The sequence below is a fragment of the Octopus sinensis genome, linkage group LG2, assembly GCF_006345805.1.
Source record: "Octopus sinensis linkage group LG2, ASM634580v1, whole genome shotgun sequence".
Taxonomy (NCBI): Eukaryota; Metazoa; Mollusca; class Cephalopoda; order Octopoda; family Octopodidae; genus Octopus; species Octopus sinensis.
Window position 1 is genome coordinate 58732748 of NC_042998.1, and position 16367 is coordinate 58749114.

Genomic DNA, 16367 nt, shown 5'->3' on the forward strand with positions numbered 1-16367 from the left:
CGCTACTTAACTTGAATATCTGCTATGTGCTGTTCTATAGGAAAGCTGTGAATAGAGTGGGAACCAGTGTCTTGTTCAAATGCTAGATTAGAGTATACTGTTAAAGGCACCCAAAGATCAAGTAGAGGTGTTGAACCTGGAAGCATGTGAGATGTAGACTGTCTACGTTGTATAAAGAATTCTGTATTGAAATAATTTGAATAATTTCACAGTCACAAGAACCCATGAATTTTGGGTTTCGTCTAGGCTATCTAATCACTGCCTACTCTCTAAACTAGACTGGTACATTTAGTTTACTCATCCAGGAAGAATGAAAAGCATGAAAAGGCAAGGATGTTGCTTCAAATAAGATTTTTAGTGATGGTCATTGATGGGTCCAGTTTCTGCCTTAGTTACTCAACTCTAAGCTTTTTGTTTGTTCCTTCTCGAACCACGCCTGTCTCATAAGGGCCGGTTTCCTTGGCGTATAGGTTCCCCATCTGGATGGGACACCGATCCATCGCAGGTGATCTGCAAGATGCAGGAGGAAAGAGTGAGAGAAAGTTGTGGTGAAAGAGTCAGTAGAAGTTCGCCATTACCTTCTACTGGAGCCGCGTGGAGCTTAGGTCATTCGTTCATAAACACACACATTGCCCAGTCTGAGATTCGAACCCGCGACCCCTCAACTGCGAGTCCATTGCTCTAACCACTAGACCATATGCCTCCACAACTCTAAGCTAGAAAAATGTGACACTTTAGAAATATTTGATTTCCTAACTTAACATTGTTGTTTTCCTTTTTCTGTTCTCTTTGATCAAAGATCAGAAGTTTGTGATTTGGTGTCAGCTTTGTTACACCAAATAATTTTATCTCTTTTAAATTTAAGCCTCTTTGGCCAGTCACAAAATTGCACAAAACAGTGCCATGAAGTATGCAAAGGTTGTTTTGTCAGCAAAATAAACATCAGTGTATTTTGCTTAGTTCGATTTGTTGCTCTAATATTTTCATTAATCCCTTGGGGATCATGGGCACAATATTTATCTTTTTGGATTCTGAAGCATCAGAACTTACTCTGAAATTCTAGTACTGGTTCCTAATAAAATGCTTAATTCAAAAGATATAAAATGCATGCTTTTGCATGTACCTTTCTGTTAAGAACTACCAGCTGCAAGTTCCAAGTTCAAAAGTATAGCCATCAATTGGTACAATGAATTGGATCCAGCTCACTGTGCTAAATAATGGGAAAAATATATAATTTTAGAGTATTTTATTTGCTTGGATTGGTGACATTGAATGTTAGTCTGCAGAGAGTACCAACAAACCTCCTCCTATTATAGTCAGTGGTTGACAGATTTATATTTTGATGGGGATAGACCTGCCATCTGAGAAGACCTGCAAAACCTGTGAAAACTTTTGATATCCTCAGACTAAATAATGCTTCTGAATTAGGCACAAGGACAACAATTTTGAAGACAACTGTTGCCATTGAATCCTGTGATAGAATGGTATTTTGTTTTACCAATCTTGGTGGAGTGAAAGTCAAAATTAATTTCAATGGTATTAGAACTTAGAATATAAAGATTAGGAAGAAATACCACTAACCATTTTGTGTGACTCTAATGATTTTGCCAGTCCACCACCTATGATAATAATAATGGTTTCAAATTTTGGCACAAGGTCAGAAAGTTGGTGGGAGGAGTAATAAAGAAATAGGTATTTTGCCTGTTGCTACATTCCAAGTTCAAATTCTGCAGAGGTCGACTTTGCCTTTCATCCTTTTGGGGTCGATTAAATAAGTACCAGTTATGAAAGGTGAAAGGCAAAGTTGACCTCTGCAGAATTTGAACTGCTAGCATGGGTTGGACGGTTCGACCGGGGATCTGGGAAGCCAGAAGGCTGCACCAGAGCCTGGTGCAGCCTTCTGGCTTCCCAGATCCCCGTCGAACCGTCCAACCCATGCTAGCATGGAGAACGGACGTTAAACGATGATGATGATGATGATGAATGTAGCAACAGGCAAAATACCTATTTCTTTACTACCCACAAGGGGCTAAACACAGAGGGGACAAACAAGGACAGACAAATGGATTAAGTTGATTACATCGACCCCAGTGCGTAACTGGTACTTATTTAATCAACCCCGAAAGGATGAAAGGCAAAGTCAACCTTAGCGGAATTTGAACTCAGAATGTAACGGCAGACGAAATACGGCTATGCATTTCACCTGGCGTGCTAACGTTTCTGCCAGCTTGCCGCTAAGCATTTTGTCTAGCAGGCTAACAATTCTGCCAGCTTGCCGCCTTATTATTATTAATAATAATAATGATGATGATAATTTTTTCTACTCTAGGCACAAGGCCTGAAATTTTGTGGGGAGAGGGCAACTGGTAGCTTATCAACTCTGAAAGGATGAAAAACAAAGTCGATCTCTTTAGAACTTGAACTTGGAATGTAGCAATAGGCAAAATACTGCAAAGCATTTCGTCCAGCGTGCTAACAACTCTACCAGCTTGCCACCTTATTATTAATTATAATAATGGTTTATAAGATAAACACATTGTTAGAAATTTTGTCGTGGGGTTTAGTCTATTATATTGGCAAATAGTTATTGATCATTCCTATCTAAATGATGAAATGCTAAAGTTATCTAAATTAAAATCTTTCAACAAAATTTCATGTAATTTTGTTCCAAATATCATCTTAATAATGACAAAATAATTTTATGAACGTTTTCCTTGTTTTAAAAATTATTTGAAAACAAGGCAGAATATTTCAGTAGAAATATATCTTTTATCTGTTTCAATCATTAGATTGCAGCCATGCTGGGGCACTGGCTTGGAATTTTAGTCGAATGAATTGGCCCCAGTACTTATTTTTAAAGCCTAGTACTTATTCTGTGGGGGTCTCTTTTACCGAAGTGCTAAGTTATGGGGATGCAAACACACCAACACCAGTTGTCAAACAGTGGTGGTGTGACAAATAGTGGCAGAAAGAGAGAGAGAGAGAGAGAGAGAGACACACACACACTCTCTCTCTCTGTCTGTCTGTCTCTCTCTCTCTCACACAAACAAACAAAAAGTTAAGTTCTGGTCGTAGTGTTACCAATGGTTTCACAGCCTTGTGGACAGCTCATCAGACTCTATTCAAAGACAAAATTTAAGTTTCTAATCTTACAGACATGACAAAACACTAGGATAATGAGATTTAACAGCTAAGATATAAAAACGTCTAAGAGGACGAGTTATCTCCCCTGGACAAGAGGCTAAAAGCCCTTTACAAACTCTTAAAAGCTTAACCAGCAAAATGGAGAGGTCCAGTTTTCCAGTAAGTAGCACCTGAAATGGACACGTTTAGAACAAATTTCTTTACAACTATTTAATGCACCAGCTTTAGCATAGTCCTTAAGAATTTTGGTTCTCTCCGTGATGCAGATTTTGTAACGGCCACTCCCAGCCTTGATGTTCTATTATTTTCCACCTGATATCACATGGGGTCTCTTGATTTTTGAGGTGCCATATATGGCTGGCTAGGGATGTGATAAAACGTCTTTCTAGGACTCTGAAGGATGACTGGTGGTTGCAGAAGTGTTGTATGAAAGATGTACTGGTTGATCAGATATATTTAGAAACTTGGGAGGTGGCTATATTTGCACTCCTGGTATATCTCTGTTAGTCTTTGGATGTGGTGATGTTGTTGGTAACACCATTGCTGATGTTGTTATGATGCAATGATCCAGAAGTGTTATCTCCGTGGTTATCATTTCTGGTCATATGGTTGGCAATGATGCTGCTGGTGTTAGTGTAGCTGTGGCTGGTGGTAACGTATGGTGCAGGACCAGTCTCTTCATCATCTGTGATGGTAGTACTGGTGTCATCAGTTACCTCCTCTGTGTTGTTGGTCCTGAACTGGTCGTCATTTCTGGCTGTCGCGATTGTACTGGTATAAGAGCTATTGTTGCTGTTGGATGGTACATTGCTGGTAATGCAGATACCAGATCTAGGTGTCACTGTAGCTTCATAGATGACTCCTTCAGCCTCTCATTGCCCTCCTCTCTTGTTTTGTGGGTGCTTGTTAAAATGCTTTTTATGTTAGGTGCACAACTAAAGGAGAATCCTAGGTTGTGCCTGTAAAATAAATGCCTGTATATCTATGTGTGTGTGTAAAATGCTTATCCATTAATCGAAGGAAAATCCTTCTTACACAAGTCTTGATGTTAAGTGAGGAGGGTGGGGCAAACCAAATGATCTTTTTGCAGCACTTCCTTTTCTGGGTGTTAGGGCCTGGCATGCAGAGATGCAGTCCTTAAACCCACTCGATGTTAGTGCCTCATTGCAGTAGTGGGTAGTGGTGTTGAAGATATTTTGGCTAAATGATAGATTCAAGGTCCTCTTGCTTACACCCTTCACTAGGTTCTTGACGATTATAGGGGGTGGCAGGAGGGTGTGTTAATATAAGACAGCTTCTTGTTTGACTTGTGATAGGGCCTGTATGCTTTAGAGCCCAGATCTAAAGTAACATCTAAGAAATTTTATACAGATAGATAGATATGGCTGGACTATTGGGTCAGCCCTGCTTTTTCGAATTTATGATTTACTGACTATATATATGTGTGTGTGTATATATATATATATATATATATATATATATATATATATATGTAAAAAAAATACAAACTGGGACAAGAATGCAAAACATTTAGAAGACGATACAAAAAACACGGACGGGACGTTCGAAGCCTTCAATCTTCAGTCAAGAACCGGATCATCCTCGCAATTTCGGATGATTAATCTTGAGATTGCTCCAATCTGGCCAGCCCCAAGGAAAATCTAAGCTAAGCGCATTAAAACCATCATCGTTTAATGTCCTCCTTCCATGCTGGCATGGATTGTATGGTTTGACAGGAGCTGGTCAGGCAGGTGCCTGCACCTTGCTTCAGTCTCTATTTTGACATGGTTTTTATGGGTTGATGCCCTTCCTGATACCAACCACCCAGCAGAGTGGGCTGAGTGCTTTTCATGTGGCACTCGCACAGGCGAGGTCAGCTTTGGAATGGTTTGTATAACTGGATGCCCTTCCAAATGCCAACCATATTATATACTCTTTTACTTTTACTTGTTTCAGTCATTTGACTGTGGCCATGCTGGAACACCACCTTTAGTTGAGCAAATCGACCCCAGGACTTATTCTTTGTAAGCCTAGTACTTATTCTATCAGTCTCTTTTGCCGAACCACTAAGTTACGGGGATGTAAACACACCAGCATCGGTTGTCAAGCGATGTTGGGGGGGACAAACACACACACACATGTGTATATATATATATATATATATATATATATATAATAACAATAATAATAATATGAGGGAATATTATTCCAAACTTACAGGGAAAAATTCAATTTAGAAATATTAAATCAAATTTCACCAAATATAATATATATATATATATATATATAAATTTTATATATAGAATTAGGAAAAAACACCTTTTATCAATTCAATAATGAAAAATGAAATTATACCATCTAGAAAAATTACATCTTATAGAAAAATTAAATATAAGATAAAATATATAACAATGATTAAGTAATGTGCAAAATAATGAATAAAACGTATATAATATATTTATTATTTTGCACATTACATAATCATTGTTATATATTTTATCTTATATTTAATCTTTCTATAAGATGTAATTTTTCTAAATGGTATAATTTAATTTTTTATTATTGAATTGATAAAAGGTCGTTTTAAGCACCAACCAATCATGGCCGTTGCCGGCCTACCCTGGTACCTGTGCCTGTTGCACCTAAAAACCACCATCCTTCTGTGGCCGATGCCAGCGCCGCCTTGACTGGCTTCCGTGTCGGTGACACGTAAAAACCACCAACCGATCGTGGCTGTTGCCAGCCTCCCCTGGCACCTGTGCCAGTGGCACATAAAAAGCACCATCCGTACGTGGTCTATGCCAGCGCCACCTTGATTGGCTTCTGTGCTGGTGGCACATAAAAAGCACTAACCGATTGTAGCCGTTGCCAGCCTCCCCTGGCACCTGTGCCGGTTGCATGTAAAAAGAACCCACTACACTCATGGAGGGGTTGGCGTGAGGAAGGGCATCCAGCTGTAGAAACACTGCCAGTCGGACTGGAGCCTGGTGCAGCCTCCTAGCTTCCCAGACCCTGGTCGAACCATCCAACCCATGCTAGTATGGAAAACGGACGTTAAACAACATGATGATGATGATATATATATATATAAATACATATATATATACATACATATATACGATGGGCTTCTTTCAGTTTCTGTCTACCAAATCCCCTCACAAGGCTTTGGTCGGCCCGAGGCTACAGTAGAAGACACTTGCCCAAGTCGCCACACAGTGGGACTGAAACCAGAACCATGTGGTTGGGAAGCAATTTCTTACCACATAGCTTTTGGTTAAAAAAAAAATGGGGCTAATGATTTCAGTCTCACTATTATACAGGGGAAACTGATAGCCATGGGTACAACCCCTCTTCCAGACCCAGCAAATAAAAATGCAAAACAAACCAAAAATAAAAATGAAAAAAAAGTAGCCCAAGTAAAGTCTTTTGATGCTATATTTCATTTGTTTCCATTACCAGGATTATAGCTTCCATGCCGGTAAATCTGAATATGAAGACGTTCTTCAGTGTAACAATTTACCATCTTCTCAGACACCAAGAGGTCACCAGACACCAGCTGCATTCCTTATTTTAGCATCAGGAATGGACAAAGTAAGTTAACATCAATAATATTGAACATCTTGCCAGTTCAAATTTATTTCATGTTGATTTTGTTTATTTTATTTTTTACTACAAAGAAATTAAGCTGTTTTCTTAATTATCGCTTTAAGTCTGAAATAATTGGCAGTGGCTTAAATTTCTTTGTTTCTTTATTTACTGCTGTTGTTTTTGTCTGTTTGTTTGTGGCCATATATATTATTGAGCCCACTTATCAGTAACTGTCTATATTTCTGCCTCTCTGTCTGTCTGTCTGTCTCTGCCTGCCTGCCTGTCTTTTTGTGTGCCTGACTGTCAGTCCGTCCATCCATCCATCCTTCCTCTTTAATTCCATTTACATCCGTTAATCTAGGTTATCAGTTCAAATTTTATGAAGGTCAGCCTTTTCTTGTACCCATCAAGTATTAGATTCCATTGATTATATAGTTCACCTACAAATTTTGGCTGTTCTGCCAAAATTAGAAACCATCATTATAACAGTTTATAAATATAATAGACCTTAATCCACTTAGTCACTTAAAAACATATCCTTTAGTTTTGTTTAATGATTTTCTCTGTGATGGCTTGTCATCTGCAGCCCCAAGGAGCCTGAATACTTTCAACACTTTTTCTGTAAAATAGTTACAATTATCATAAAGCCAATTGGTTTAATTATATCTGTTTGTTACTACTTCAGTTTTTAATAATGGGCAACTGTGTTATTCAGTCTCAACATCACCATCATTTAATGACTGCTTTCTATGCTAGCATGGGTTTGACAGTTTGACTGGAGCCATTAAAGCCATGGGTTGCACCAAGCTCCAGTTGTCTTTTCTGACATGGTTTCTGTATGTGGATGCTTTTCCTAATGCAAACCACTTCAGAGTGTAGTGGATGTTTTCAGTATGAGCCCAGCATGAGTGCTTTTTATGTGGCACCAGCACCAGTATCAATTCTACTGTGGTGGACAGGTCTTCTTCTGTACAGCAATGCACCAGATATCTCTATCCTTAGTTGTCTCTTGTATAAAGCTCAGTGTTTTGAAATTGGCTTTCAATACTTGAAATATGTAGCTTTGTTTCAAAGTGGTAAAAATAAAAATGAGAATAATAAGAGCTGTAAGAATTAATAAACTTAGAGAATGTGAAATAATTCTCTTTTGGAATAGTGGATCTTGAAGCACAAATCAAGCTATAAATAATAGCATGAAAATATTGGGTTCAAAAACCAATTTGAATAGAAGGGAGGGGCTAAGTCAATAAGATTTACACTGGTGTTCAACTGGTACTTAATTTATTGACCCCGCTCGATAATAATGATAATAAATGAAAAAAAACCCAGATCTATAGGGATGTTTTGTATATGTGTGTGTGTGTATGTGCATTTGTATGTATGTGTGTGTGTACATGCATTTCTATGTATGTGTATGTCTGTATGTACATTTGTATGTATGTGTATGTCTGTATGTGCATTTTTATGTATGTGTGTGTATGTGCATTTTTATGTATGTGTGTATATGTGCATTTGTATGTGTGCGTATGTGCATTTGTATGTGTGTGTGTAAGTGCATGTGTATGTGTGTAAGTGCATTTGTATGTATGTGTACGTGCATTTGTATGTATGTGTACGTGCATTTGTATGTATGTGTATGTGCATTTGTATGTGTGTGTATGTGCATTTGTATGTATGTATTTGTGTATGCATTTGTGTCTGTGTGCATTACTGTGTATGTATGTGCATTTGCATGTATGTGTGTATGTGCATTTGTATATGTGCATTTGCATGTGTATGTGTGTGTGTGTATGTGCATATGTATGTGTGTGTATGTGCATTTGTGTGCATATGTGTGTATTTGTGTATGTGAGTATGTATTTGTGTGTATATGCATGCATTTGTATGTATGTATCTGTGTGTATGTGTGCAGTTTTATGTATGTTTTTGTGTGTGTATGTGTGCATTTGTATGTATGTATGTATTTGTGTGTATGCATTTCTGTGTATGTGTGTGCATTTGTATGTGTGTGTATGTGCATTTGTATGTGTGTGTGTGTGTATGTGCATTTGTATGTATGTGTGTGTATGTGCATTTGTATGTATGTGTGAGTATGTGCATTTGTATGTATGTGTGTGTATGTGCATTTGTATGTATGTGTGTGTATGTGCATTTGTATGTGTGTGTGTACATGCATTTGTGTGTATGTATTTGTGTGTGTATGTGTGCATTTCTACGTATGTATGTATTTGTGCGTGTGTGTTTGTGTAATATTTCTATATATTCGTTGCATATGTCTAATCCAGTGAAAACTGATAACAACTTGTGCCATTTGAAACAGAACTGATATTTGTTTTCTGCTCGTTTTTCTTTTAGCATGGTATTGATTCCAACACTCCAATTCCTTACTCTCACATTGATGTTGCTGGTTCCAGCGGACCATTTCCAGGTGTCCCTACTGGAGCTCCTGTTTTGGCTCTATCCAGTCACTACGTTCTCCCTCGTATCTGAAAAATCATTCCAAAACAAAATGAAATACAATAGAGAAATATTTGATTTCCTTGTATTAATTCTAATAAGATTATTTTTCTCGATCTATTTTTTGATTCCTATTTGAAATCTTAACAGTAATAAAGATCACTCTTCAAAATTTCTTTGTCTCTCTCTCTCTCTTTTATAAAAAGCTTTAAAGATATTTTTCCTTTTCCCTTTCTTTTACTTATTATTCTCAAATTTCACTTGCTTATCTTTTATCGTTTCACTTGTCCCAGTCATTAGACTGTGGCCATGCTGGGGTACTGCCTTGAAGAATTTTTAGTCAAACAAATTGGCCTTAGTACTAATTTTTTTTTTTTTTTGTGTAAAGCCTGGCACTTATTCTATCAGTCTCTTTTGCTTAACTGCTAAGTTACAGGGACATAAACACAGTGACACTGGTTGTCAAGCAATAGTGGGAAACACCCCCCTCCCCGCACACACAACAGATTTCTTTCAGTCGTTATTTACCAAATCTACTCAAAGCTATGGTGCCACACAGTGGGACTGAACCTGGGATGATGTGGTTGGTAAACAAGTATCTTACCACACAGCCACACCTGTGCCTGTAGATTATACACACAAACAATGGGCTCTTAGTTTCCATCTACTAAATTTAGTCACTAAGTTGGCCTGTACCTATAGTAGATATTTGTCCAAGTATTCAAGTTTCTTAACTGCATAACCATTCCTAATCTTGTTTACTCTTTTACTCTCTTTTACTTGTTTCAGTCATTTGACTGTGGCCATGCTGGAGCACCACCTTTAGTCGAGCAAATTGACCCCCAAACTTATTCTTTGTAAGCCTAGTACTTATTGTATCGGTCTCTTTTGCCGAACCGCTAAGTTACGGGGACGTAAACACACCAGCTTCAGTTGTCAAGCGATGTTGCGGGGGACAAACACACACACACACACATACATATATACGACGGACTTCTTTCAGTTCCCACCTACTAAATCCACTCACAAAGCTTTGGTCAGCCTGAGGCTATAGTAGAAGAAGATGCCATGCAGTGGGACTGAACCCAGAACGATGTGGTTGGTAAGAAAGCTACTTACCACACAGCCACTCCTGCACCTTGAAGTTAATTGAAAATTATCCTCATAGCTTGAAGGAAGTTATTAAGCATAAAGGAGACAGTATTGATTTTTAATTATTGAATTTTGTAGAGGTGCCAATAATTTTGAACAATCCAATTACTTTGTTTTTCTTTTACTCATTAAAAATAGTTTTGAAAATTTAATTTTTGTTTGTTCTTTAAACAATTTTGCATACATTGACCTTAAATCATTTATGTAGACACTAATTTTATTGAGAAATTCAATAAAAACCCATTTTTGACTAGGGGTGCCAATAATTGTGTGCATGAGTGTGTATGACTAAAAGAGGCTGAAATCACGTGATCTGGTAGTCCTGGCATTGGAAATAAGTGTCTGCCACTGGTGATAGCTATTATGTGCTTTTATGCACTGAAAATCCATATGGAAGCCTTTCTTGCTTGGTAAATATCACAGTATTTGTGTGTTTTAGTGCAGTATACACTTTTAAGTGGTGAATATTTTACCTTTTGGTATTAATGCTTCAATCTCCCCCTTCACTCTCTCTCTCTCTCTCTCAATCTATATATATATATATATATATATATATATACTCTTTTACTTGTTTCAGTCATTTGACTGCGGCCATGCTGGAGCACCACCTTTTAGTCGAGCAAATCGACCCCGGGACTTATTCTTTGTAAGCCCAGTACTTATTCTATCGGTCTCTTTTGCCGAACCGCTAAATGACGGGGATGTAAACACACCAGCATCGGTTGTCAAGCAATGCTAGGGTGACGAACACAGACACACAAACACACACATACATATATATATATATATATATATATATATATACATATATACGATGGGCTTCTTTTCAGTTTCTGTCTACCAAATCCACTCACAAGGCATTGGTCGGCCCGGGGCTATAGCAGAAGACACTTGCCCAAGATGCCACGCAGTGGGACTGAACCCGGAACCATGTGGTTGGTTAGCAAGCTACTTACCACACAGCCACAATAGGGTAATAAGAAATTATTATTGTCAGTGGCCTAGCACAGAAACGAATTAGTCATTAGACAATATATAATTCACATAGAAATACAATAAGAGGCTTCCAAATAGGAAAGCCTTGTGCTAGAAAGAACAGTAGAAAACTCAAACCACCAAATAAGGATAAATTCTCGAAAGGAATGACAATTAAAAACGTTTACCATCTCAATTATTTCCCAGACCATGGTTTCTAACTATTTCCAGCAAAAAAATATTTGCTGAAGCCCAGTTTCATCAGTGGGACAGCCTTTCGATTTCAAATATACGCACAGCCAGATCCACATGTAAAACTAACTGCCTGTATATCCTAACTTTTCAGACCACTGTGCAGACGCAGATTATACCCGGAGACAGAGAAGATGCCAGTAAAAATTTCAAACAAATTTATCAAAGAATATTTAAACATAATAAATAACAATAGGGTAATAAGAAATTATAATTACCAGTGGCCTAGCACAAAAACGAATTAGTCATTAGACTATTTATATTTCACATAGAAATACAATAAGAAGCTTCCAAATAGGAAAGCCTTGTGCTAGAAAGAGCAGTAGAAAACTCAAACCACCAAATAAGGTGGCTTGTGCTAGGAGAGTTTTGTATCTCTTCAGCAGCCTCAAGTTTTGGTCTCCTAATTCTGATTATATGTGTGAGGCATGATTGAAAAAGACATCCACTACTCTACCTGTAACACCAAAGCCAAGCTGGTGGCCAATATGAGAAAAATGTTCAGAGATCTTCCCAGGAAAGCAGTGAGGAATGCATGCACCAGGTTCCAGAGATGTCTTGAGGTTGTGGCAGAACCTGAGAGCATCTACTTTGAGTAAACTGTTCTCCCTGTCATAATTTCATTGATATTTTTTGATTTTTAAAAATATCTTTACTTTTGGATTTTACTTCTTTTCCTTTTATGGAAACTGCCAAATTTAGCCCCAACCCCCTATATTTTTATTATATATCTAGAACTAGATAATTCCGTATATAGTGTAATTTGAGGGTGATGAGGCAGCTATTACTAGCAGGTAGACCTCCTGTGCTTGGTGATTATTTATATTGTTAGTGTTATTTAGCCCAAGGTTAATTTTAACTGAACTGCTCATGTGTATGCCATGTTTTCCCAGGCTCAATCTACCCAATGCCACAGTATTCAAATATGTTCTTGTCTATAACAGGATGTAATTTGAGGGATATTTGACTGCTATTGCAAACAGACTGAACTCTGTTATTGGCTCATCTTACTTTCTTAGTTGTTTAGTTCCAAGTCAGCTTTGATGAAACAGACCTATGATCAGACATTCCGGCAGTGACCATCCTCCCTTTTTTTCCCCTTTGTACAGAGAATCTGGGACTGCATTATATGCTGCTTATTTATAAGGCTACAATATGATTTAAAGGACTTTTGACTGTTATTTCTAGTAAGTCGAGTGACCACATAAAAGCTCCCTCAATTTGTTGGTTGTTGGTTATTTTCCATGCTGTAATGAGATTAGACAATTACTGTAATAAGATCAATTTTTGCTCATTACATAAGTAGAAACTTGTTTATTTTGGACAGTAAATTTATTTTAAGTCACAATACCACTGGCTTGAATCAATAGAAGAAGATAATTACGATATGTCTGCTGGTTGATGGTTCACTGATTTTCTGCACTGTGTGTCCTGAACAATTTCTTAGCTACAAACAATACTGTTGCTTACATCTTCACTGTAAGTTACTTAGAACTCTCCAACCCAAATAGCAATCTATAAAACTTTGGACAAAGAAATATCAACCGCATCATTTTTAACAAAATGTTTTCCATGTTATCTCATTGGTTTAGTGGATATGCAAAACTGTGAGTTATCCTTAGAAAATTTTTGCCTAGAATTCTGTACATTTGATATGGCTGCAGTTTGTAACAACTTTAATTCCTCCACTTCAACCTCCTCTTCCTCATCCTCTTGTCCACATCCTCCTCCTCCTTGACCTTGTACTTGTCCTCCTCATCCTCCTTGCCTACTTTGTCCTCATCGTCCTCGTTGTCCTCCTCCTCATCATAAAAATCACCATCATCATCACTGACACTGATATCATCACCATCACCATTACCAATCATCATCACCACTATCATCATCATCATCATCATCATCACTATCATCATCATTATTATTTTAATGTTCACTTTTCCATGCTTGCATGGGTTAGTGGTATTAATTGAGACAAATTTTATGCAGCCAGATGCTGTTTTTGTTGCCGGCTGTCACTTGTTTCTAAGCAAGATAATATTTCTCCATGATCAGACATGTTTTCATGAAAGATTGAAAATGAATGACACTGCTTGCACGATAATAACACATGTTTATAATTGTCATACAATATTAAGACGAGGTGGCACAAACACACATACATATGCACACACATGCATGCACAAGCACATGTTTGTGTACATATATATATATATATATATATATATGCTGAGACCCCCTTCGGTCATGACTGACCATGGGATTGCACCTAGAAGGTTACCCTCCGAGGCACAAGTCCGAGCAAGGTTGTTTATGGAAGACCAGCAGTCGTCCATGCATACCGGCTTCCCCTCTCTGCGCCACCAATGTTTTTGGGTCTGAATAAAAATGAATAATATTATCAATACACATAAAATCCTTAAATGCAAAAGGCAACATAAATCTTTGAAAAAACTCTTAACAAATGCCAAACTTCAGACACTACATCCACTCCCATCAGTTAAAAATTGTGCAGGCCATAACTGTGGTACCTGCCCCTTCCTACTTGAAGGCTCTGAATATACTTTCAAACAAGGAACAAAGTTTAAAATCTCCTGTTCCTCTGAGAACCTCATCTACGTTCTCACATGCGCCGGTTGCCAACACAATTATGTTGGACAAACGAAGAAGAGTAGCGGTTCATAAAGAACAGATAAATCTCCCACAATACCGTCAAATTCCACTAAGTAGCCACATAGACTCTTGCGCTAGAGATAAAAATCCCAAATTTCACATATTCCCTTTCTACCACTGTAAAGACGGAATCTCTACACAAGAAAGAATCAACAAGGAGAATCTTTTTATTGAAAAGTTCCAAACGCATCTTAATATGCAAACTCCACGATTACCATACTCCTTTTTCTAGCATCCTATCTGACAAAAAATTGATATAAGCATCCTGTTTGACAAAAATCCATCTTTCCAATTAAAGAGCATAAAATCCACAGAATTGTCTCCCCTTACTCATAGGAACTGGATAACTCCTATCCCATTTCCTGTTTTGACACACATTCACCCAACGCTTTAAACTAAGCACTACATTTAAGCACATGGATCCTAATCCTTCAAAGAAGTTTTTCCAAGGACTATTATTGAACTCTAAAAGCATAAAGACTCTAAAATGTATTGGTATACTTATTTATTAGTTTTTGTATATATGTATTATTATTTTTTTGAAAAAAACATTGTAAATTTCTTTTTTTTTCCCCTTTCTCAATTTAAAAAAATTTCTTTTCCACTTACAAATCTTGAAAATTTGCTTTGCAATGAAAATCGGTATGATTTATTATTATTTTTTTTTAATTTTCCATACACCCATCTTTATTAAAATTTGCTTTCAATTTAACATTCTGCTTTATTATGATTTTCCCTCTCCTATCATTTCTCCACGTGCGGTCAACACAACCCCACCATTTACTGATTTATATGTATATATATATATTTCTTTACTACCCTCAAGGGGCTAAACACAGAGGGGACAAACGAATATATATATATATATATATATATATATATATATATATATATATATATATATATACAGTATCTCACAGAAGTATGTACACTCAAAAAAAATTTCAGTAAAATTGCCATTACTCTGATTATAGCGGAGGAAATCAAATGAAATTTATGCTGAATAAAATATATTATTTATGCTAGCATTATACAAATTTGGAACACAAAACAATGAAGATTTTCAAAGATATGAACGAAATATTAACTTTCAAAAGTTACAAAAATATGTACACCCTAAGGGAAATTTGCTATATTTAATGTTTTGTCCACTTTTTATTAATTAAATTCAAATATTGTCGATAATTTCAATTCTAATAAATTATTTCTCCCGGCACTTTTGCACTGGTGGTTGTTATTGCATCTGCAGGAATTCTGATTCGTGTATCGTGGTGGAAATCTTCATTGTCATTAAAACGGCACCACAACTAAAAGAATTGTCTGACGATTTAAAGAAAATTATTTTTACTTTGCACAAGAATTGTTTCGGATACAAGTTAATTAGCAGACGAATACATATTAGCGTAAACGTAGTTGACAAAGTTATTCAGAAGTACAAAGCTATTGTACGGCTAAGCAATAATCATCGCCCGAGTCGTCCATCTATTTTAACAGCACGTGATATTCTTTTCTACTCTAGGTACAAGGTCTGAAATTGTGGGGGGGGGGGACCAGTCGATGAGGTCGATCCCAGTGCACAACTGGTACTTAATTTATTGACCCCGAAAGGAGGAAAAGCATAGTCGACCGCGGCGGAATTTGAACTCAGAACGTAAAGACAGACGAAGTACCTATTTCCTTACTACCCACAAGGGGCTAAACACAGAGAGGACAAACAAGGACAGACACACGGATTAAGTCGATTACATCGACCCCAGTGCGTAACTGGTACTTATTTAATCGACCGCGAAAGGATGAACGGGAAAGTCGACCTCGGCGGAATTTGAACTCAGAACGTAGCGGCAGACGAAATACCGCTAAGCATTTCGCCTGACTTGCTTATGTTTCTTATTTCTTTATTGTCCTCAAGGGGCTAAACATAGAGGGGACAAACAAAGACAGACAAAGGGATTAAGTCGATTACATCGACCCCAGTGCGTAACTGGTACTTAATTTATCGAACCCGAAAGGATAAAAGGCAAAGTCGACCTCGGCGGAATTTGAACTCAGAACATAGGGACAGATGAAATACCTATTTCTTTACTACCCACAAGGGGTTAAACACAGACGGGACAAACAGACAGACAAAC

General features: G+C 37.4%; 1 protein-coding gene across 1 annotated transcript in view; it reads left to right on the plus strand.

The window, feature by feature from the left end:
• Positions 1-9364, plus strand: part of LOC115232621 (putative aminopeptidase W07G4.4) — a 42452-nt gene extending 33088 nt beyond the window's left edge. The window contains exons 15-16 of the mRNA XM_029802615.2: positions 6604-6735; positions 9088-9364. Coding sequence (XP_029658475.1) covers positions 6604-6735; positions 9088-9222 — 267 coding nt within the window. The 3' untranslated portion in view covers positions 9223-9364. The remainder of the gene's footprint in view (positions 1-6603; positions 6736-9087) is intronic.
• The last annotated feature ends 7003 nt before the right edge of the window (positions 9365-16367 follow it).